This window comes from Motacilla alba, chromosome 21, assembly GCF_015832195.1.
Source record: "Motacilla alba alba isolate MOTALB_02 chromosome 21, Motacilla_alba_V1.0_pri, whole genome shotgun sequence".
NCBI classification, from domain to species: domain Eukaryota; kingdom Metazoa; phylum Chordata; class Aves; order Passeriformes; family Motacillidae; genus Motacilla; species Motacilla alba.
Window position 1 is genome coordinate 6584536 of NC_052036.1, and position 23780 is coordinate 6608315.

A 23780-nucleotide genomic window follows, 5' to 3' on the forward strand; every position below is an offset into this window, starting at 1 on the left:
CGGCTGGAAAATGGGGATAACGCCTGGCAGGAGCAGTCGGGAAGCTTGGGAGTGGAGAGGCTTATCCTGATCTTGGTATCGGTTATCTCGACCCTTTTCACCCCGGAATCAGCGCCACGGTGGGGACAGAGGGTGACAATCCCTCGTCCTCTACCGAAACCTCCTGGACAAATCAGGGATCCTTTAGCAGGAGCTGGGGAAGGAGCTGGGGGGGTTTCCCTTCCCAGGTGGAATTTGGCACTGATCCTTTCCCGGGTGGTTTTCGCTGCCCCTGGGAACTCTGGATCCCAGGAGTGGGATGGGAGGAGCGGCCGAACTCATTCATGATGGAGCAGCTCCAGTGAGGAGCTTCAGGAAATGTACTGGAGCTTTCCAGATGTGCCTTTGCTCCTCCAAGGCCCAGATGTGCAGGCTCCTACCTGCCCCGGATCATCTGGGGCCCAGATGTGCTGCCCTGCTGTTCTCAAGCACAGATGTTCCTTCTCCTGGAGACCCCAGACCTTCCCTGGAAGTGGACAAATCCCAAAAATCTCATTTAGAAACAAATACTGGCGACGCGTGGGAGAACTTGGAAATTTTTGGGGATTTTTTTCTTTAGGATCTTTAACATGTGGGGCAGTTGCTGCCCCTCTGAAGCTGTCAGGGAATTTCTCACTGATTTTGGGGGAAGAAATTCAGAAATTGAGGGGTTTGGATCTAAAAGCTGAACCTGTTTAAGACATTTAACGGGATGCCAGAGCCCAAAGGAGGGAAAACCTCTCCAAGGGATGTTTTTTCCTCCAAAAACAACCCCTGGAGCAGAGCTCCCCTGCATCCAGCACCTTCTCTCAGGTCCCACAAGCCCCGGGACATAAAAGGAATTTTGTCAGGAATGCAGAGGCTTTTTGTGGTGATCTCAGTACAAACGAGGCGGCTCCGGGGGGATCTGTGCCTCCCAGCCCTCAAACCCCCCAGCAGCTGTCGGGAGCCACAGCTGCAGCTCCCAGCGCTGCCAAGAAGAAAAGCAGATTTTTGGGTGATGATAATATAGGAGCTGAACAAAAAAGGGGGGAAAAAATAGGCTGGAAAACACGGTTAGGGACTTCAGGGAACTTTATGGTCAAGCTGAGCTTATGTAAACCCTGCTTTAATCCTAAATTAGCAAAGGTTGGCCTGAAAGAAAAAGGACTTTGCTGTGAGCACGATTTGGTTCTGGCTCTCAGCGAGGCTGGGTGGTTCCTGTGGAAAACAACAGCCAGGCTTGGGAAGGGAAAAAATCAATTAATCCAGTGAATCCCCTGTTTTCCTGGGAAAGAAGGAAGAGGTGGCAGGGCCAGAGATGTCCCCAGCTCAGAGGTTTCCCGTGTCACGTTGTCCCTTCTCTGCTGCCCTGGACTGGAGGCACATTTTGTGACCTGGCTGAGACCCTCCAAAATCAACATCTGCACCCCACAGGGAACCCATAACCCCCACATGGAACATCTCTGGAGCCCAGGATTGCTCCAGGAGAACTCCAACACTGGAGTTCCAGCTCCTCCAAAAGCAGCTGAGGACCTGGGGGATCTCCATGGGGGGCCTTCTGCTTGATCTCCAGCCAAAAACATGGGGCAAAACTGGGTTTATTTATTGCAGCTGCACTCCTGGGGGGTCACCAGAGTCTCAGGAGGCTGCACCTGGTGCTGGGATCAAGGCAGGGAGAAGGGAAAGGGAAAAGTCCAGGTGGAGGAATAAGTGACTGATTAAACATCGGGAAAGGACTGGATGGTGCCTGAATTCCATAGGAAATCTGGGAGTTGAAGAGCTGAGCTGTCTCCTGTGGGCAGCCCAACCTCCAGCGAAGCCAAGCTGGAAGGGTTTTTCCCATCTGTAGAAATTCCAATTGTTCCTCTTTCTTTTCCTTCCTAAGTTTTAAAAACTGAAATCTTCAAGCCCAACCCTTGATAAAACACGGGGGGAAATTGGGCAGCACATCATTTGTTGACAACATTTCAGTTCCTGCCTTTTTTGGGGCAAAATGGGCAACTCTGAAACAGGAGTTTCCAAGGAAAAGTGGAGATTCCTTGAAACAAGCCAAACGCTGGCAGTTCTTTTCTCTGTAACAGTTTGAGTCAGGGACTATGGGCTCCCCTTTTCCGGCGAGAAGTTTTGATTTCCCAAGGTTTCCTTTGCAATGAGGGGGAAAATAATGGTAGCAAATGCCATAAAGAGCATGAAAAGAGTGGATGTTCTGTCCGTGGGACAGAGAAACTGGAAATTCCTCATCCCTGGAAGTGTCCAAGGCCAGGCTGAGCAGGGCTTAGAGCAACCTGGGGTAGCGGAAGGTGTCCCTGTGGAAGGGGCGGAATGGGGTGAGATTTAAGGTCCCTCCCAGCCCAAACCAGTCTGGGATTCCAGGGTTCCCATGGATATGGGGACAGGGACTGGGATTCCAGGGTTCCCATGGCTGCGGGGACAGGGACTGGGATTCCAGGGTTCCCGTGGATATGCGGAATTGAGGGACTGGGATTCCAGGGTTCCCATGGATATGGGGACAGGGACTGGGATTCCAGGGTTCCCATGGCTGCGGGATTGAGGGACTGGGATTCCAGGGTTCCCGTGGATATGGGGACAGGGACTGGGATTCCGGGGTTCCCATGGATATGGGGACAGGGACTGGGATTCCAGGGTTCCCATGGCTGTGGGGACAGGGACTGAGATTCCAGGTTTCCCATGGATATGGGGACAGGGACTGGGATTCCAGGTTTCCCATGGATATGGGGACAGGGACTGGGATTCCAGGGTTCCCATGGATACGGGGACAGGGACTGGGATTCCGGGGTTCCCATGGATACGGGGACAGGGACTGGGATTCCGGGGTTCCCATGGATACGGGGACAGGGACTGGGATTCCAGGGTTCCCATGGCTGCAGAATTGAGGGACTGGGATTCCAGGACTGACATGGATACGGGGACAGGGACTGGGATTCCAGGGTTCCCATGGCTGTGGGGACAGGGACTGGGATTCCAGGGTTCCCATGGATACGGGGACAGGGACTGGGATTCCAGGGTTCCCATGGATATGGGGACAGGGACTGGGATTCCAGGGTTCCCATGGCTGTGGGGACAGGGACTGGGATTCCAGGGTTCCCATGGCTGTGGGGACAGGGACTGGGATTCCAGGGTTCCCATGGATATGGGGACAGGGACTGGGATTCCAGGGTTCCCATGGCTGCGGAATTGAGGGACTGGGATTCCAGGGTTCCCATGGATATAGGGACAGGGACTGGGATTCCAGGATTGCCATGGCTGTGGGGACAGGGACTGGGATTCCAGGATTCCCATGGCTGTGGAATTTAGGGACTCCTTTTCTAGATATTGGGAAGAAATTCCTCCCTGGAATGGATTTCCCAGAGAAGCTGTGGCTGCCCCAGATCCCTGTAGGATGGTGGGAAGTGCCCGTGCCCACGGCAGGGGGTGGCACTGGATGGACTTCGAGGCCTTTCCAACCCAAATGAGATTATTATCATTGCTATTAATGAAGGAATGGGACCACTTTGGGCTAAGAATGATTTATTACTCAGATAAACATCAGAGGCGTTGAGATTTATGAGTAAGTAGCCCGTCGTAGCTCGAGAGTGGCCACAAGTCCTTTGTTACAAGACAATCTATAACTTTTAATCTAATGGACAGATGTGCAGAGTTTATTTTGTTTTTCCAGCTTATCCCTTTTACTGGATTTTGCTGCCCTGTGGATACTTTGGCCCAGTAGGCTGCTGTCACACATACACACACATTCTAATATATAGAACATACAGTTATTTTCTAATATATAGAATATAGTTTTATAGTGATGATATACTATTCTAACTCCTAAACTCTTAGCTTACTCTATCTAACTACACTCCTACATTATAAACTCACCATTTTAGCAATACAGTTTCTCACTGAATGCATATTCTTACTGACAACTCTAGAAACTGAAGTTTATGATTTTTCTACCTAATGTCTGCGTATATTTTTACATTAATATAATATACAGCCTTTTCACATTAATCTAATTTGCATTAATCTAATTCATCTATTTTTACATTAATCTACTGTACAGCCTTTTTCTAAGGCTGCAGATCAAACCCTTCAGCGTTTGTGGAAGTTTCTGTTTTTCCGATTCCCACGCTGGAAGATTCCCACATGGGAACATAATTCCAAGCTTTATTTTGCTGATTTTGCTGGGCTCTTTACAGAATTCCCAGAATGACCAGGTTGGAAGAGACCTCCAAGATCATGGAGTCCAACCCAGCCCCAGCACCTCAACTCAACCCTGGCACCCAGTGCCATGTCCAGGCTTTGTTAAACACACCCGGGGATGGTGACTCCACCACCTCCCTGGGCAGAACATTCCAGAGCTTTATCACCTTTCTGTGAAAAACTTTCTCCCGATATCCAGCCTGTATTTCCCTTGACACAGCTCGAGGCTGTGTGCTCTGGTTCTGTCACTGCTGCCTGGGGAAAGAGACCGACCCCAGCTGAGCGCAGCCACCTTGCAGGAGCTGTGCAGAGTGATGAGATCACCCCTGAGTCTCCTTTTCTCCAGGCTGAGCACCCCCAGCTCCCTCAGCCGTTCCTCACAGGGTTTGCCTTTCCAACATTTGATCCCCGTCTCCTGACCTCCCGTTCCTCCCTCTCCGCAGGGAACCGCCTGGACGAGGGCTCGGACGTGGAGTCGGAGCCGGACCTGCCGCTGAAGCGGAAGCAGCGCCGCAGCCGCACCACGTTCACGGCGGAGCAGCTGGAGGAGCTGGAGAAGGCCTTCGAGAGGACCCACTACCCCGACATCTACACCCGCGAGGAGCTGGCCCAGCGCACCAAGCTCACCGAGGCCCGCGTGCAGGTAAGGCCCGGCCCAACCACGCGTGGCGCGGTCTAAGCCCGCGCGCTCCCCGGAGTAACCCTGGGCACCTCTGGCTTAACCCTGCCCGTTCTGGCTTACCCTGTACAGCCTAACCCTGTGCACCCCTGCCTAACCTCACGCATGGCCTGGCAGCCTAACCCTGCCTGCCTAACCTCACGTATCCCCAGCCTAACCCTGTGCACCCCTGCCTAACCTCACGCATCCCGGCCTATCCGCAGGCTCCCCAGCCTAACCCCATGCTCCCCAGCCTAACCCTGAGCACCCCAGCCTAATCCTGCACTCCCTGGCCTAACCCGGCTCACCCCAGCCTAACCCTGCTCACCCCAGCCTAACCCTGCTCTCCCCGGCCTAACCCTGCTCTCCCTGGCCTAACCCCGCTCTCCCTGTCCTAACCCTGCTCTCCCTGGCCTAACCCCGCTCTTCCTGGCCTAACCCCGCACAGCCCAGCCTAACCCCGCTCTCCCTGGCCTAACCCTGCTCTCCCTGGCCTAACCCTGCTATCCCTGGCCTAACCCCGCTCTCCCTGGCCTAAGCTCCCCTGGCTAACTCTTCCTGGCCTAGACACATAACCCCACTCTCCCTGGCTAAGCTCTCTGGCCAGAACATTGCTGCTGCTCGTCTTAACAGAGCAAAACCTTTGCCTGAACAGGGTTCAAGCAATCAAATTAAAGCAGATCTATACTGGAAGCTTCCAGCCGGGCATGGACACACCCAGTCATGGGATTCCTGCAATTTGATAAGGGTGATTAATTAGGATTTCTGACTGGTACAATGAGGTGTTCGGTTGTCCCAGGAGTTCACCCCGTGTCAGCCCCAAGGGATTCTTGGCCCCATTTTCTTCTCAGATTGTGGTTGGAAAACAAAACGTTCTTCTCGGAAATATAGGCTGCCTAGCCTTTTAGGGACGCATTAGGAGGTTAATTATTGTCCTAAAATCTTGGGGAAAGCGTAGGAAAACCACCAAGAGCCACGTAACTCTGGGCCGGTGCCCCACAGAGCTACGGATCTCGGGGAAAACCCAAAGCTCTTTAGGCATCACCTCCCCTTGGAGAGGAGCTGGGAATGAGGCGGCTCCAAGGTGGGAGCCGAGGTCAAACCCAGCTCTGCCTCTCGGGTCCCGTCCAACTCGTCGGCATTCCCACGGATTCAGGGAGGCCCTGTGGATTTGGCCCCTGCAGCGGTACCAGCTGCAGGGTTTGCATCCCCATTGGGACCGGCAGCCAAAGTTTGGCATTTTCTCTTGGAGGCCATCCCTGCGCCTGCCCGGGGGGGTTATTCCCGGCTGGATCAATCCCACGTTTCCCAGCCTGGCCCCACGGAGCAGATCGGATTTTGCAACGTTTGCAAGTTCCGCGTGTGAATGTTCGGACAAGTTTTGGGGATTTCTTTTTTTCCCCCCTTGGATCTCTGGAGAGCAAAACAAGGGCTGGGGGGAGGGAGAGCAGGAGAGGGGAGGAGCAGGAAGGGAAGGTCTGGAGCCGGGAATTCTGACACGGACACGATGAATGGCCCTGGTGGGAGCGGCACGCAGAGCCCCTTATGTGGCCCACATAAAGGCTGGGTCAGGCGTGTGCAAACAGCACCAGGATCGGCAGATCCAGGGATAATGGAATCCCTCGGGAAGGGGGAGGGATTGGGGACTGGGGACTGGGGACTGGGAGGGTTACAGCAGTGAGATGGGGACCCCCGCAGTCCGTGCCCCCAACAGGAATCCCAGGCACTGTGGGAGCAGGGAAAGGGCTCTCCGGGCTCTCTCCTGCGGGAGAAATGCTCCTGGAATGAACTTTTCCAAAGGAAAATGAGCATTTCCAAATAAAAATGGCCTTTTCCAAAGGAAACTGGGCTGGGTTTGCCTGGGAGTGTCAGGATAAGGATGCGCTCACCCAGGAACTGCCTTAGAGTTTTGGGGTTTTCCCCTCCGATGTTTTGGGGTTTTGGGGTTTTCCCCTCTTGGAAATGGGGGTGTCCCCCACTCCTGGTTAAGGATTTTTCCCAAAGAATTGTCCAGCACTCCCAGCACTGTGGCAGGTGCTGTCACCTCCCTGCAGCTTCCTCCTGGGAAATCCTGGATTTTCCTGGAGCTGTCACCTCCCTTCAGCTTCTTCCTGGGAAGTCCTGGATTTTCCTGTAGCCATCATCCCTCTAGACTTGGCTGTGGACACTGGAAAAGGAAATCCAGCACAACTTAGGCCGGCCTGGCTTTGATCTCGGCCCAGGGAGTTCAGAAGTGTGGATTTGGTGGCCGTGTAGGATCAGGGATGTTTGGAGCCTGGGAAAGTGGCTCATTAAGGGAATGAAGCCACCCAGGGTTGGAATGTGTGAATTCCCCTGTTTTGTTTTGCATGTTTTTGCCCTAATTGCTCTTCCTTGTGTAGGTGGGCACAAGCTGTTGAGCAGGGGATAGAAAATGGACGTTTCTGTGGGAAAAAAAATGGAAAAAATGGGATTTTGAGGGAGAGCAGAGTTTAGGGAACACCATGGGATGGGGCAGGAGGGACGCTGAGGAGGAAGAGAAGAGCCCCAAAACACCAGGGAGAGCACAGACCTTTCCCAAGGATCTGGGAGAACAGAGGGAGGAAGGACAACCCCTCAAAAAAATAAATTAATTAATTTTAAAATGCCCTTTTTCCTTGTCCCAAGCTGGGATCTCCCAATCCCTCCCTGCTCCCAGGCCCTGGGTGAGGAGGCTCCTGCCAGGGCTGTGCAGCAGCTGCTCTCCAAGGCACATTCCTGCTGCCTTTCTCACTCCAGCAGCCTGGCACGGGCGGCTCCTTCCCACCACCTGATTTTCTGGGTATCAGGGCTGATCTTCTGCCAGCTCTCGGGGTCTGCAAGCATCGCTCAGCCAAGATCTTGTGCAAAAAATTTAAAAGAATTATCCCCACACACAGATAAATGCACATGGGCACATCCAGCAGGGAATCTTCCCCCACCTCGGGGGGTCTTGGCTGTTTTTAAGCCAGGAGTTGAGTTTTGGGTTAAAAGTGGCTCCAATGCAGCAGGGCCAGCTCAGAACAGGGGTTGTTTATGAGGCATGGAGGGACAGGACAAGGGGGAATGGCTCTAAACTGAAAGAGGAGCAGTTCAGATGGGATATCTGCGAGAAAATCCTCCCTGTGAGGGTGGGCAGGCCCTGGCACAGGTGCCCAGAGCAGCTGGGGCTGCCCCTGGATCCCTGGCAGTGCCCAAGGCCAGGCTGGACGGGGCTTGGAGCAGCCTGGGACAGTGGAAGCTGTCCCTGCCATGGCAGGGGTGGCACTGGAGGGCCTTTGAGGTCCCTCCAAACCACCCTGGGATTCATTCCATGATTCACTCCATGACTCATTCCATGATTCATTCTGTGATTCCATGAAGGGCCTCACCAACGTCAGCTCATCCTCCTCATCCCTGAGCCCCACGTGTGGGGTGGGGCAGAGGCACAGAGGGGTTTGTGATCCCAAAGAGGGACAGGAGAGCAGCTGCCCCTCATCTGGTCCTTGTTCCACTCATCCCCTGGATCACAGCTCAGGGGTGGCTTTCATCCTGCATCCAATTCCTGTTCCTATTCCTATTCTTATGTCCCATTCCTATTCCTACTCCTATTCCTATCCCTGTTCCTGTTCCCATTGCTATTCCTATATCCTATTCCTATTCCTGCATCCAATTCCCGCCTCCTATTCCTATTCCTATTCCTATTCCTATTCCTATTCCTATTCCTATTCCTATTCCTATTCCTGCACTTAATTCCTAATCCTATTCCTGTTCCTGCATCCTATTCCTGCAATCTATTGCTATTGCTATTGCTATTGCTATTGCTATTCCTGTTCCTATTCCCATTCCTGTTCCTGTTCCTGTTCCCATTCCATTCCCATTCCTATTCCCATTCCCCTTCCTATTCCCAATCCCATTCCCGTTCCTGTTCCCGTTCCCGTTCCCATTCCCATTCCCACTCCCACTCTTATTCCTGTGCTGGAATCCCCCTTTGACACTCCTTGGGCAATTCCAAGGGGATTTATTTTTCCCTCTCTCTCTGCCCCTCCCTGGCAGAGGGCGAGCCCCCGAGTGCCGCTCGCTGTCCCCATCCCGGCGTTCTCGTCCCCACTCCTGCTCCCGCTCTCGTTCCCGTTCCTGTCCCCGTTCCCACTCCCGCTCCTGTTCTCATTCCCGCTCCCGTCCCCGTTCCCGTTCCCGTTCCCGCTCCCGCTCCCGTTCCCGTTCCCGTTCCCGCTCCCGCTCCCGTTCTCGTTCCCGTTCCCGTTCCCGTTCTCGTTCCCGTTCTCGTTCCCGTTCCCGTTCCCGCTCCCGCTCTCGTTCCCATTCTCATTCCTACTCCCGCTCCCGTTCCCGTTCCCGTTCCCGTCCCCGTCCCCGCTCCCGCTCCCGTTCCCTCTCCGCTCCCGCTCTCGTTCCCGTTCCCGCTCCCGTTCCCGTTCCCGTTCCCGTTCCCGCTCCCGCTCCCACTCCCGCTCTCGTTCCCGTTCACGTTCCCGCTCCCGTTCCCTCTCCGTTCCCGTTCCCGTTCCCGTTCCCGTTCCCGCTCCCGCTCCCGTTCCCTCTCCGCTCCCGCTCTCGTTCCCGTTCCCGCTCCCGTTCCCGTTCCCGTTCCCGCTCCCGCTCCCGCTCTCGTTCCCGTTCACGTTCCCGCTCCCGTTCCCTCTCCGTTCCCGTTCCCGTTCCCGTTCCCGTTCCCTCTCCGCTCCCGTTCCCGTGCCGTGCCGTGCCGTGCCGGCCGCGGGGAGCCGCGGGCTGTGTCCGCTCCGTGCCGCGGGGAGCCGCGGGCTGTGTCCGCTCCGTTCCCGGGGGAGCCGCGGGCTGTGTCCGCTCCGGGCCGCGGGGAGCCGCGGGCTGTGTCCGCTCCGCTCCGTGCCGCGGGCAGCCGCGGGCTGTGTCCGCTCCGTTCCCGGGGGAGCCGCTGTCGGGGGAAGCGGAGCCGGGACGCGCTGACAGCCCGTGAACCCCGCGAGCCGGCCGGGGCCGGGGCAGCCGCGGCGGCTCCGGTTTCCCGCAGGTCCCGGGAGGCCGAGCGGGGTTCCGGCCGGGTCACGGCGGTGTTTGGGTGTTCGGGACGCGCATTCCAGCCCCGGCTGCCAGGGGGATGAGCGTGAGCGGGTTAATCCCAGGCTGAGCCCAGCCAGCGGTGAGCCCGCGCGGATTTCCGTGGGAATTCCAGGGATTTGTCCCTGTGCGAGGCAGTCCTGACTCGGGGAACGTCCTGAAGGAATTCTCACCCATCTGTGAGCTCCCCTTCCCTCCCTGCCAGAAAACAATCCGCGAATGTCCCGGGCATTAGGGAATTAACAGGAATTCTCTCCGTTCATTTAGTGGGAGCTTTGATTCTGATCTTGGATGTTTTCTGGGATTTTTCACCCGTTTTTGTGATTATCTCACGGATGATGTCAAACTTTTGATGTGGGGGAAAAAAAACCCCAAACTTAAAAGGGATTTTGTGACGACTTTGAAGCTTTTCTCCCTGGCATTCCTGGTGGAGGGACTTTTTCCCAGAACAATCCATTTCCCATCAACAATGGGGAATTTGTTTGTGGCGTGGATTTCAGCAGGAAAATCCTTTTGCCAGGAGATTCTTCTGCAGGTGTAGAAATGACCTCTCCAAGCGATGTCGGTGTCACAAAAGCCACCAGGGCCGGCAGCCATGGGGCTGGAGAGCTGGAATTAATCCTAGCCCTGGACAATCCCAGTTGTGGACCGGTTTTCCCAAAGCTGTTCCATTTTTAGGGTGCGTTACCAACAACCCTCGCTGCTCATTTCTGTTATTTCACCAGCAGGAAGAAATGGGAAGTAAAACAAAACTGTCCAAATTATCCACTTCCAGCTTGGAGATTCCTCCACTGGGAATGTTTTCCATGAATATTCCCTGGTGCAGAGGGAGAATTTCCAAATATTCTCCTTCTTCTCCCGGTGCTGTGATTGAGCCAGGGATTGAAGGCTCTGAAATTTTACATCCAAAAATCAGCCAATATTCCTCCCCCCAGAAAAGCCCAGAGAGTGTTTCTGGCTCCTCAGCATCACCCGGGGGTGGTAAAAAGCCTCGGAGCAGTGCTGGGAGCTGGGAGCATTCCACAGAAATGGGGATTTTCGGGGATATTTCGCTCAGGGCTGCAGCACCTCCACTCCATGGAAGGAATTCCGTGGGTGCCTTCAGTGTTGGTTAATTACTAATAGATTTCCTTTTTGTTGTGAGGCAGGATTAGGAGAAAGGTAAAATAGGTTTAAAAATTTTTAATTAATAAATTATAAAATTATTTCTTAATAAATTCATAGACTATTTTAAATTTAATGAATTAATAGTTTAATTATTTAGTAATTAAAAGAAAGAGCAATAAGAATTAGAATGAAATTTATATAATACCTTTTTTGTTTCTTAACATTCCATTTGCATTTACATTTACCACACCGAGAAATTCCCTTTTCCATGGGAAGGAGCTGCAAAATCCAGCAGAAAATATTTCCCCACCTGAGCTTCAGGCAAGGATGAATTGCCTGAATTTGGATTCCTTTGTGAAGGGCCTGGGCTGGGAGGACAGGAGAATGGGAATGGGAATGGGAATGGGAATGGGAATGGGAACGGGAATGGGAACGGGAACGGGAACGGGAATGGGAATGGGAACGGGAATTCCCTGGAGGAGGAAAGGTTTGGGTGGGATTTTGGGAAGAAGTTCCTGGCTGTGAGCTCAGAAGGCCCTGGGAGAGCAGCTGGAGATCCCTGGAAGTGCCCAAGGCCAGCTTGGAGCACCCTGGGGTGGTGGGAGGTGTGGAAATGGGAATGGGATCATCCTGAGGGTCTGTAGGGCCAGATTATTTAGGACGTGTGGGGCAGGGAATCTGTGACCCAAAGGGAGAATTCCACAGCAGAAAATGCTCCCTGGAGCCTGGTTCCACTCCTTTCAGGGATGGAGGATCCTCCTTTGGGGCATGGAGGATCATTTTACTGACCCCAGAGGAGCCCTCCACCCACAGAACGGGATCCTCTGGGGTCAGTAAGACTGGATTTTAGATCAAATCCCGGATTTTGTGCCGGGATGGGAACCTTGGAGCTGCCTGCTCTGGCTGTTTGTGCTGCCCTGCCTTTCCTTGGGCCCAGGGGAGCCCCTGGTTGAGTCCTTGAGCCCCTGGTGCCCCGCAGGGGTGGGAATGGTTGGGTTTTCCAGAGGTCAAAGCCCAGGAGGAGCCCCAGGTTGTGTTTCTTGGCTGCCCCACAGTATTGTATGTGCAGGGAATGCCCTGTGGCAGGCAGGGATGGTGCCTCTGCCTGCCTGTCCTCAGGAGGCTGATTTATTACTTTATGGCACTGGATTGTGTTAAAGGATGCTGGACTGAGCTGTACCAGAGAATACAGAAAGGATACAGACAGAATGCCAAAAAGCAAACCATGAAAACTCGTGACTCTCTCCAGATCTGACACAGCCTGGCCCTGACTGGCCAAAGAGTGACAACAACTCCCAGCAGAACCCACGGAACAATCACCTGTGGGTGACCAATCCCCAAACTCGTTCCACACGAGCACAGCACAGGAGAAGCAAATGAGAGAAGAATTGTTTTCCTTTTCCCTGAGGCTCCTCAGCTTCCCAGGAGGAGAATCCTGGGCGAAGGGATTTTTCAGAGAACATGAATGCCACACCCCGCCAAACCCGCCGGGCTGCACCCATTTAGGGCAGCAGGGTCTGTCCCTTCGGCCCCAGACCAAACAGGGCCTCCTGGGGCTTTCAGCAGCAGAACTTCTACCCCTAAACTTCCTCCCCAACCAGGGCAGGGACCAAAATCTTCCTGCTCCCCATCCCAAAGCTCCAGTTCCAGCCCAGTCAAGCCCAGTAAGGCTGCAGTGGCCAAGGCTCTGCCCTCCCCAGTCTCCCCAGGGACCCCGGTTTGGTTCATGGGCTCGGCGCTGGGGAATGTTTCCCACAGTCAGGAGCAGGCTTTGCTGGGCCAGGTTTTAATCCTCGAGCCACTGAAGCTTTTCCCCAGAGCTTCTCTTGGCAGAGGAGACCTCGATGGCAGGGCTGGAGGTGCCACCCAGGCAGCCGCAGAAATCCGCCCCGACACCTCCTGCAGCTCCCAGGGGGGCCAACACCAAGGCTGGCCCCGAAATGTGCCGGTGCAGCTCTTCAAGCGTCGAGGCTTGGCTGCCAGGAGATAAATATTGATAAAATATTGATAAAATATTGATAAAATATTGATAAAATATTGATAAAATATTGATAAAATATTGCAGCTTTCCCACAGCACCCAGCCCTTCCTGGTGTTTGTCACCTTCCCCGAGTGCCAGCTCAGACCCAGGGTTAGACAGGGATAATCAGGGAAGCAAAACACAGGGATGGGCTTAAAGTTTGTAATTGGTTTATATTTAATGTAAATTATAAGAATTTATTTAAGCTTACATTTTATTTTAAGTTTATACTTGATTTTAGCAGCATCTCCTCTGCCAGCTGAAATCACCCCTGCCAAGGGGGCGATTACTAATGTATTTATTTTTGTTCTGAGGTAGGATTAGGAGAAAGGCAAAGTAGGTTTGAAGTTTTAAAAGGGTATCAAGAAAAAATTATTAACAGTAATTAAGAGTAATATGAATTTCAGTAAAATTTTTAGAATAATTTTTTTGATTTTTTTACAGGGTTATACAGAGATAATCAAGGAAGCAAAACACAGGGATGGGTTTAAAGTTTATATTTAATTACATATAATATTAATTATAATAATTTATATAAAGTTTATATTTTATTTTAGCATCATCTCCTCTGCCAGCTGAAATCACCCCTGGCAAACAGAGCTTGTAAAATCTGGAGCTGGAACACACTGATGGCAAACAGTGGCCAAAAGCTGCTTTGTTCCCTGGGAATATTATTTTATTTATAAATATTATTAATTCTGTGCTGGAAGGTAAAGCTGTGGCACAGACAGGGCAGGGCTTGGAGATGGGAGCTTCAGCCTGGCTTTAGGATGGCTCACGTGGAAGTGGAACCTCTATCCAACTCCCTGTTATCCCATTCCCCCATCCCACTCCCCCTCTATCCCATTTCCCCTCTATCCCATTCCCCCCATCCCACTCCTTGTTATCCCATTCCTCGTTATCCCACTCCCCCTCTATCCCATTTCTCCTCTATCCCATTCCCTTCTATCCTATTCCCCTCTATCCCATTCCCCCTATCCCACTCCCTGTTATCCCATTCCCCTCCATCCCACTCCCCTCTATCCCATTCCCTGTTATCCCATTCCCCTCCATCCCACTCCCCTCTATCCCATTCCCTGTTATCCCATTCCTCGTTATCCCACTCCTCTATATCCCATTCCCTGTTATCCCATTCCCTGTTATCCCATTCCCTGTTATCCCACTCCCCCTATCCCATTTCCCCCTATCCCACTCCCCTCATTCTATTCCCCTGCAATCCCACTCCCCTCTATCCCATTCCCTGTTATCCCACTCCCCTCTATCCCATTCCCTGTTATCCCATTCCCCTCCATCCCACTCCCCTCTATCCCATTCCCTGTTATCCCATTCCCTGTTATCTCATTTCCCCCTATCCCACTCCCCTCATTCTATTCCCCTGCAATCCCACTCCCCTCTATCCCATTCCCCTCCATCCCACTCCCCTCTATCCCACTCCCCTCTATCCCATTCCCTGTTATCCCATTCCCCTCCATCCCACTCCCCCCTACCCCATTTCCCCCTATCCCACTCCCCTCATTCTATTTCCCCACAATCCCACTCCCCCTATCCCCTTCCCCTGAGGAAGTTTTTAAGGAACACCGCAGCCCTGGAGGAGCCGATGTCCCAGTGAAATATTTCCCTGCTCACAGGGGCTTGTTTAACCAAAACCAGGTGGTTTCCCAAAAATCCCTCCTCACCTGTTCACTGAAATCCCACAAACGGCTGCCACCTCCGGGAGCTGGGATGTGCCAGCAGAAATTCAGGCTGAATTCCCTGGATAATCTCATTTGTGAGGAGCCATTTGTTCTGCTCCACTAACCTGGTTTAAAATGGAATATTTCGTATTCCGTATTTATCTCCACCACATCACCCGCCAGAGGAAGAGGCTCAGCGCTGAACCAGAGCAAGAGGAAAAAAACCCAAACGGGCCCCAAATCTGTGTGTCCTGCTGGGAATTTTTTTCCCTGTTCTCTCAGGAATCCTCTCGGTGATGCTCCCACGTCCCTGGTGTCACAGCCAGCGGAGGAGATGTCCCTGCTGTGGTGTGGTGTGGATTTAGGGGATCCCACCTGGAACGGTGGAGCAGGGAATATCCCAGAGCTCTCCCCAGCTCCTGGTGCTCCCTAAAACTCCTCTGCGCCCCCTGAATTCCAGCTTTTGGTAGGATGGACAATGCCCTGCTCTGTTTCGGGAGAGGCCCTGACCTGGCAAAATCCCCTTGGAATCCCCCATGGAATATTTGGGGTACTCTGACCCAGCAGAATCCCCTTTTTCCAGCTGGGAAAGGCCTTCAGCTGACCCTGTGGAATATTTGGGATGTCCTGATCCCCTGACCCAGCAGAATCCCCTTTCCCCAGCTGGGAAGGGGTCTCAGAAAACCCTGTGGAATATTTGGGGTGTCCTGATCCCCTGACCCGGCAGAATCCCCTTTCCCAGCTGGGAAAGGCCCTCAGCTGACCTTTTGGAATATTTGGGGTGTGTTGAGGCCCTGACCCAGCAGAATCCCCTTTTCCAGCTGGGAAGAGCCCTCAGCTGACCCCATGGAACATTCTGGGTGTGCTGAGGCCATGAAAAGCCTTTCCCACCTGGTTCCTGCAGCCCCTGAGCACAAACAGGTGCTGCAGCCCCTTGGCTTTCCCAGCCCTGTTTCCATTTATTTCCTCATCCACCCCATCCATCTTTCTCCCACATCAAGTCCTGATTAGGCTGAGCAGGAGCACAACAGGGTTTTTTTTTTCCCCTCCCACAGGAGGCTCTTTTTGACCTTCCTTTCCTCTCCTTGTCTGACAAATTGTGGGAGCTGACCCAGAGCTGGGATAATTCGCTCCAGCCCCATCCCGGCAGGCAGCTGCTCCGGCGGGGTGTCTCGGTTTGATCAGACAGGTGTCTGCTAAGGAAGGCAGGAGCCTCCCCTGAAATGGAAAATGTGAACCCTCTCCCTCTGAATTGTTATCATTTTGAAATTAAGGGGCTCTCAGGTAAAGATATGGGAATGGGAATAACAGTTCTTTACTAGGGAAGAAAAATTTTAAAACAAATAAACAAGCAAACAAAAACAAACAAACAAAACCCCAATGCAGCCATCCAAAACAACCCTGCCAGAGTCAGAGCATGCCCTGACCCCCTGTGGGTCAGGGGGGTGGCAGCAGTGCCATTCCATGGTGGCTCAGCCCTCCTGCAGTGCCAGCTGTGCTTCTGCTGGAGCAGGGATCCTGCACAAGGGGGGAGTTTTCCTCTGGAGCTCCAGGGCTGCTGGAGATGGGCCTGCTCTTCCTCTGGGAATGCAGGGCAGCAGAAAGCTGCTCCTCTGGGAATGCAGGGCAGGAGAAAGCTGCTCCTCTGGGAATGCAGTGGCAAAGGCTGCTGTGCTGTTCCCAGGCTCAGATTGTATCCAGGTAGGAATGCTTGGCTCCTGCCCTGGGCAGAGCATCTGCCATGGGATGATGGAATTTGATCAGCCATGCAGGGACACTCACTGGCCATGGACAGCAGAGATCTCCTGGAGGGAGAAGGTTGTGGGAGAGATAAAGAAAACTGCCCAATGAACAGAGATAACTGTCCCACAGATAGGAATAGAATACACACCCCCATTTCCAGCCTAAGACACCGGGATGGGAGGCCTGAGGGATATCCAGGACATTCAGGATATCCAGGATATTTAGGATATTCAGGAGTGTGGCTGAGCAAGGTGCAGTGGCACAAGGACTCCTTGGCTATCTCGTTCCCAGATTTTTCCATCCCATCTCTGCTCCCCCTTAATGCCAGGTGGTTTCTAGGACACATTTCTTTATTTAAGGCATTATTTGGGAACTGATCCATGGGGAAAACCCCAAAAGCAGCAGGGACAGCTCCTCTGCTCTTGGGAAGAACCAGCAGCTGCTGATTTTCCTGCTGCTGATTCTTCCCCCAGCCCTTTCCCCCAGCACCGGCCCCAAATTCTGGGTTGGTTCTGCAGTGTCTGGGGAGGGAGCTTGGGGTTGGCTCTGCAGGATTTGGGGAAGGGAGTTTGGGGTTGGTTCTGCAGGATTTGAAGAAGGGAGTTTGGGGTTGGTTCTGCAGTGTCTGGGGTAGGGAGTTTGGGGTTTTTTCAGCAGGATTTGGGAAGGGAGTTTGGGGTTTGGTTCTGCGGGATTTGCAAAAGGGGGTTTGGGGTTGGCTCTGCAGCATTTGGGGAAGGGAGTTTGGGTTGGTCCTGAAGGATTTGAGAAGGGAGTTTGGGGTTGGCCCCCAAGGTGTGGGAACCCTCTTGTAAGCTCAGCCTCAGAGAAACCTTCCTGGCAGCTCCCAGCCTTCCTCCTCTCCCTCCTCTCCCTCGTCTCCCTCCTCCGTGGCGGTTGCGGCGGGCCAGGCTCCACGCCAGGCTCGCCATGGTGTAACAGGATCCCGTGGCAGGGAATCTTGCGGGGCTGATAAACCCCGAGCAGGCGGGAACTGAAGGCAGGTTCCCTTTGAAGTGCACCTCGCATTACAGCGAGCTGCTCCAGCCTCGGGATTTCAACCACCAATAAAATGATTTATGAGCATAAAAGGCCCCAGCCACCTTTGAGCTGGGGGAAGGGGAGGAATTGCAAACGTCATTAGCTGCAGAGGCTCTGCTTTTTCTTCTCGGGGTTAGGAATGAGGGGCAGAATGGACCTGGGTGGGCCATGAAATGAAAAAATGAAAAATTAATTTATTAACAATAAATAAAACAATGAAATAAAATAATATGCAATAATATAGATTATATATAATAATATTAAAATACTTTATTAACAACAAATAAAAAATAAAACAACATATTTTAAGCTATAATAATTAATATAGGATATAATGATATATTGAAATAATTTATTAACAATATGGCACATACTCGTGGGCTGCAGCCTCCAGCCAGGCTCGGTGGGAAGAGCTGCTTTCAGCTCCTGGGAACCTCTTTTGGTGCAGGTGGATTTTTTAGGGTTATCATTTCTCATTTCTTTGGCTCCCACAAACACCAAGATCTCGCGCTGGCTCCGGCACCTTCCGGAGTGAAAGAGGCTCAATCTCAGCTGGCTGAGTGTGGAAATGGCCCAAAAAGTGAAAAATAGGGAGTTTATCCTCAGTTTAACCGGGGTAGGGACTCAAATTGGTTGATTTCAATCCCAAAAGCAACAGTTTTCCTGGAGTCACAGGAGGAGCGTAATTAGGAACTGGATTTCCTGGCTGATAATCCTCTCCCTCGGAGTTTATCTTCCCTTTCTTCTCCAACACTGCAGAGCGAAAAGGCTCATCCCCAGGGTGGCTCTACCTGGCTGTAAAAGGATCCCGAGGATCCTTTTATCTGATGAAACAAAGGAATGACACCGGCTGGGGCAGGCGGGACGGGAGGCGCCGCTCTCACACAGGTGGATTTTAATCCTGGGCAGATTTAAAGTGTAAATGAGACAAAAATCCCCTCACACGGGGCATGAAACGGCACAAATCTGTTCCGAGCTGTGTTTTGATCGCACAAGTGAGACCCAGGGCAGCCAAATCCTCCTGTCCCACCCTAGAACATCTCACTCCACATCTTCCATCCCATCCCTGGTGGATTTGCAGCCTCTGGCTCTTAGTTGGGAAAAGAAAAAGAACTTTCCCACCCTTGGGAAGGTCAGGAATCGCTGGGGGTCCCTTTCTCTTCCTCTCTCTGTGCCTGACTCGGATCTTGGCCATGGTTTTGCTTCAGGTGCTGGACTTTGATGTGCTGATCTCTGCACTGGGATCCTGATCTCTGTGGGGCGGCAGCTCTTCCAGCCCCAGCCCTTTCCTCTGCAAAGAAAGGTTTATTCCTCTTTTTTCCTCTGCAAAGAGAACATTTCTTTCTCTTCTTTTCCTCTGCAAAGAAAGGTTTATTCCTCTCCTTTTCCTCTGCAAAGAAAACGTTTCTCTCCTTCTCCTCTGCCAGATTTGTTTCTCTCCTTTTCCTCTACAAAGACAAGGTTTATGTCTCTCCTTTTTCTCTGCAAAGACAAAGTTTATTTCTCTCTTTTCGTCTGCAAGGAGGCTTATTCCTCTCTTTTCCTCGTCAAGGAGATTCTTTTCTCTCTTTTTCCTCTGCAAAGACAAGGTTTATTTCTCTCCTTTTCTTCTTCAAAGAGGTTTCTTTCTTTTTCTCTGCAAGGAGAACATTTCTTTCTCTTCTTTTCCTCTGCAAGGAGGTTTATTCCTCTCTTTTCGTCTGCAAGGAGGTTTCTTTCTCTCCTTTTCCTCTATAAATACAAGATTTCTTTCTCTCCTTTTCCTCTGCAAGGAGGTTTATTCCTCTCTTTTCCCCTTCAAAAAGGTTTCTTTCCTTCCTTTTTCTCTGCAAAGACAAGGTTTATTTCTCTTCTTTTCCCCTTCTAAGAGGTTTGTCTCTCTCATTTTCCTCTGCAAGGACGAGGTTTATTTCTGTCCCTAAGCACCAGAAATGCCCAAGCTGTGGCAGTGGGAGGGAGTGACAGGACAGGAGCAGAGCAGGCACACAGCCCCAGTTCCAGCCTGGAATTCGCACCCGTGCGGGACCAAAAAAGGGCCGGGGGATCCTCTTTGCATGACCAGGGCACACAAAAGGTTATTCAGGTCAATTCTTTATTCTTTATTCCTCCCCGCTCCCAGAACCTTCCGCGGGCTGGGCTGGATGAATGCAAAGTGCTCAGGGTCCATTCAGGGCTCTCCCCTCCGCCCTGTCCCAGATTTGGGGCGTTCGGGTGCCAGGAGCCGCGGCCCCGCTGGCCCCGCTGCCTCGGAGCTCACGGGACGCGGGTGACCCATTTCTGTCACCCTGCTGAGGGCTCCGGGCAAGGAGTGCTCGGTGCCAAGGACCTGCCAGGGCCCCGCAAACCTCGCAGACCTCACTGACACCACGAAGGGAGCCGGGGGTTTCTGGTGCTCGTGGTGTGAAAACCAGCGGGAAACGGGGCCCTGCCTGAGCCACTGCGGGCCCCGAGCGGGGCTTGGTCCAACGCGCCCCAGAGCAGCCCAGGAACCCCAGAGTGACCCCAGAGCAGCCCAGGAACCCCAGAGCGACCCCAGAGCAGCCCAGGAACCCCAGAGTGACCCCAGAGCAGCCCAGGAACCCCAGAGCAACCCCAGAGCAACCCCAGAGTGACCCCAGAGCAGCCCTGGAACCCCAGAGCGACCCCAGAGCAGCCCCAGAGTGACCCCAGAGCAGCCCAGGAACCCCAGAGCAGCCCAGGAACCCCAGAGTGACCCCAGAGCAGCCCAGGAACCCCAGAGCGACCCCAGAGCAGCCCCAGAGTGACCCCAGAGCAGCCCAGGAACCCCAGAGCGACCCCAGAAATGGGGAACAGATCCAGGAACCCCAGAGTGACCCCAGAGCAGCCCAGGAATGAGGAACAGGTACAGGAACCCCAGAGTGGCCCCAGATCACCCCAGAAACAGGGAAGTGGTCCAAGGAACCCCACAACAACCCCACAGGGAACCCCAGAGAAACCCCAGAAATGGGGAACAGATCCAGGGAACCCCAGATCAACCCCAGAAATAGGGAACAGATCCAGGAACCCCAGAGCAGCCCCACAGGCAACCTCAGGGCACCCCGGGAATGGGGAACAGATCCAGGAACCCCAGAGGAACCCCAGAACAACCCCAGAAATGGAGTTTGATCAAACGGCTCCCACAGAACCCCAGGAACTGGGAACAGATCCAGGGGGAAGCTCAGGGGACCCTTCCCAGCAGGCACGAAGGGAGGCAGAACCCCCTGAGTGAAAATTGCCTTTTCCTGTAAGAACAACGCCCGGGAGTGGGGAATTGTTTGCAGGGAACTCGATAGAAAGGTGCCCCCTTTGAGACTGGGATCCTGTTCGGGGCATGTGGCGCCGTGGTTCGGAGGTGTCTGGAAAGGGAGCTTGGGGTTGGCTCTGCAGGATTTGGGGGACTTTGGGGGTGTCTGTGCAGCATTTGGAGAAGGGAGTTTGGGGTTTTTTCAGCAGGATTTGGGGAAGGGATTTTGGGGTTGGTTCTGTGGTGTCTGAGGAAAAAGTTTGGGGTTGGCTTTGCACCATTTGGAGAAGGGAGCTTGGCATTGGTTCTGCAGGATTTTGGGGGTTTGGGTTGGTTCTGCAGGATTTTGGGGGTTTGGGTTGGTTCTGCAGGATTTTGGGAGTTTGGGTTGGTTCTGCGGGATTTGGGAAGGGAGTTTGGGGTTGGCCCCCAAGGTGTGGGAACCCTTTTGTAAGCCCAGCTCCTGCTCTGAGGCTGAGCAGCTTGGGAACCTGATGGAAAGGGGGGGGTTTCCCCCACTCCTGATTTTTGCTCCATTTTTTCCCATTGCTGTGAAATTCAATCGTGTTTTGCAGCTCTTGAGGCCTCCCAAAGCCAGCAGCTGTGTTCTCATCTGGCCTGAAAGCTTATCCTTGTGAACCCCAAACAGAACCTGGCCTGAGAGCCCTCTGTGGTGAAATGGAGCAAACCCAGCCCACGAGACAGCTTGGGCAGCTCTCTCTGCTCTGCAGAAAGGAGCTTGTCCCCCATGAAACACTGGGGAAACCCTTTTTACCCTGCAGAAAGGAGATTTCCCTCAGTAAAACCCACCAGGGCTGCCAAACCCCTACGAGCTCATTCCATAAATCGGGGGATGTGTGGGTGATCCCAAATTCTGGGTAAATCTCCGTTCTGGGGTCCAGCAGCAGGAATTACAAAGCCTCCTCTGGAGCCTTGCGGGTGAAGCAGCAGAGCTGAGCCCAGCTGTGCCCCGGCGTTCAGGCTGGGTTTATTTCATTGCAGGGGCTGCAGCACCCTTCTGGGCTGGCTGCAGAGCTCTTGCTGATGCCTTGGGAAGGCTGAGCTCGAACAGAGACTGGACAGAGCTGAAGAGTGAAGTAGGGATTTATTAGGAAGCCTCGACTGATCCATCTTGGGCAGCACAAGAGCCCAGCCAGGGCTACACCCAAGATGAACCAAAATGGCACAAAATGAACCCAAAATGGTCACAAAATGAACCCAAGGGGAACCAAAATGGTCACAAAATGAACCCAAGATGAACCAAAATGGCACAAAATGAACCCAAGATGAACCAAAATGACACAAAATGAACCCAAGATGAACCAAAATGACTCAAAATGAACCCAAGATGGTCCCAAAACACACGACTGGTCACAGGGTCTCTCACTTTTATCAGTTCTGCTCCATTTGCATATTGGAGTTCATTGTCCAATTCAGCTTTAGCCCACGCAGTCCCATCCTTGTTTTTCTCTCTCCAGCCCGCGCTGTTTGTGCTCCTGGGCTGAGCTTTGGATCATTTGTCCTTGGTCCCAGCTGGAGCAGGAATTGTTTTGTCTCCCTGCTCAGCATCCCCTGGTGTGAAGCTCAGCCCCACACACTGGAGCAGCACAGAACCTGAAAACCAGGAAATCTAAACCTGAGCCACCAGGGCAGAGTGTTTTGGGGCTCGTGCCAGCGCAGGGCTTGGTGCAATTCCATCAACACTGAGGCTGGGAAACCTGGGGAAGCTTTTAGGGGCTGTTATCCCGAGGTGTCTCCATCTCTTTCCTGGGAGCTGGTGGCTGCTCTCCCAACTTCCGAGGGAGCAGAGTTGTGCTGTGACTCAGCTTTCCAAGGACACTGCTTGGAGCGATGCTAATCCTGCTGCTCCGGGGGTTTGTTTGCCCAGTGTCCTTACTTCCCATCCCTAAAATAAAGCCCAAACCCACACACTAAAGCAGAACAGAACCTGGAAAATATAAAATCGAAACCAGAGGCATCATTGCAGGCAGGGCAGGGCTCAGCAGGGCTCTGGGAGGAGCCGAGCCCCGAACTCCCTGCGGGGCGGGTCTGTCTCTCGAGCTTGTCTAACACCGCGAGCACGATGCTAATCTGGCTATTTATCCCTCCTAACAGTGCCGCTATTATGGCACTTAATCCTCCGGCAGAATCCCCAGCCTCGCAGATAACGGGGACGGCCAGGTGGCAGCGGGGCATCTCCCTGGCGTGGAGCGCTCGGGAGCGCACAAAGCCCGTCACGGGTGTGGCCCCTCAGTTTGGGGAGGATGTTGGGAGCTCGAGAGTGAGGAGGCAACGGGGCTGGAGAGGGGCTGGGAACACAAACCCTGTGAGGAACAGCTGAGGGAGCTGGGGGTGTTCAGCCTGGAGAAAAGGAGACTCAGAGGTCACCTCACCACTCTCTACAACTTCCTGAAGGGTGGTTGTAGTCAGGTGGGGTCGGTCTCCTTCTCCAGGCAGCACTGACAGAACCAGAGCACACAGCCTCGAGCTGCACCAAGGGAAATACAGGCTGGATATTAGGAAAAAGTTTTTCACAGAAAGGTGACAAAGTTCTGGAATGGCTGCCCGGGGAGGTGGTGGAGTCACCATCCCTGGGTGTGTTTAACAAAGCCTGGATGTGGCACTGGGTGCCAGGGTTGGGTTGAGGTGCTGGGGCTGGGCTGGACTCCATGATCTTGAAGGTCTCTTCCAACCTGGGAATGAAGGTCTCCTCATTCTGGGAATCCCTATCCCCACCCCCAGCTGGGAGCAGCATCCACCCAAACCCCTGTGGGGGATGGGGCTGGGGGTTTGGGGTCAGCACGGAGAGGGAAGGGAGGAGGGGTGCTGGGGATTCAACTCCACACTCCAGGGGTGAAGGACCTTCCATGGTCCAGGAGCAGCTTGAGCCTGGCTTTGGCCAGAAGGTGCTGCTGGCAGGTGTGACAGGCAGAGCTCAGCTGTGACCTGTGGGGCCTTTCCTGTCCCCCAGGAGTGCCAAGCATTGCTCAGGTGTCACCCATGGGGTGTACTCTGTCCCCCAGGTGTGACATACATTGCTCAGGTGTCACC

At 53.3% G+C, this 23780-nt stretch overlaps 1 protein-coding gene across 2 annotated transcripts in view; it reads left to right on the top strand.

Annotated features, from left to right (window-relative positions):
- The window catches only part of PAX7 (paired box 7), a 121660-nt gene that overhangs the window by 51529 nt on the left and 46351 nt on the right, over positions 1-23780 (top strand). For both annotated transcript variants that reach the window (XM_038160095.1, XM_038160096.1), the window contains exon 6: positions 4647-4846. In XM_038160095.1, the coding sequence (XP_038016023.1) occupies positions 4647-4846 (200 nt within the window). The remainder of the gene's footprint in view (positions 1-4646; positions 4847-23780) is intronic.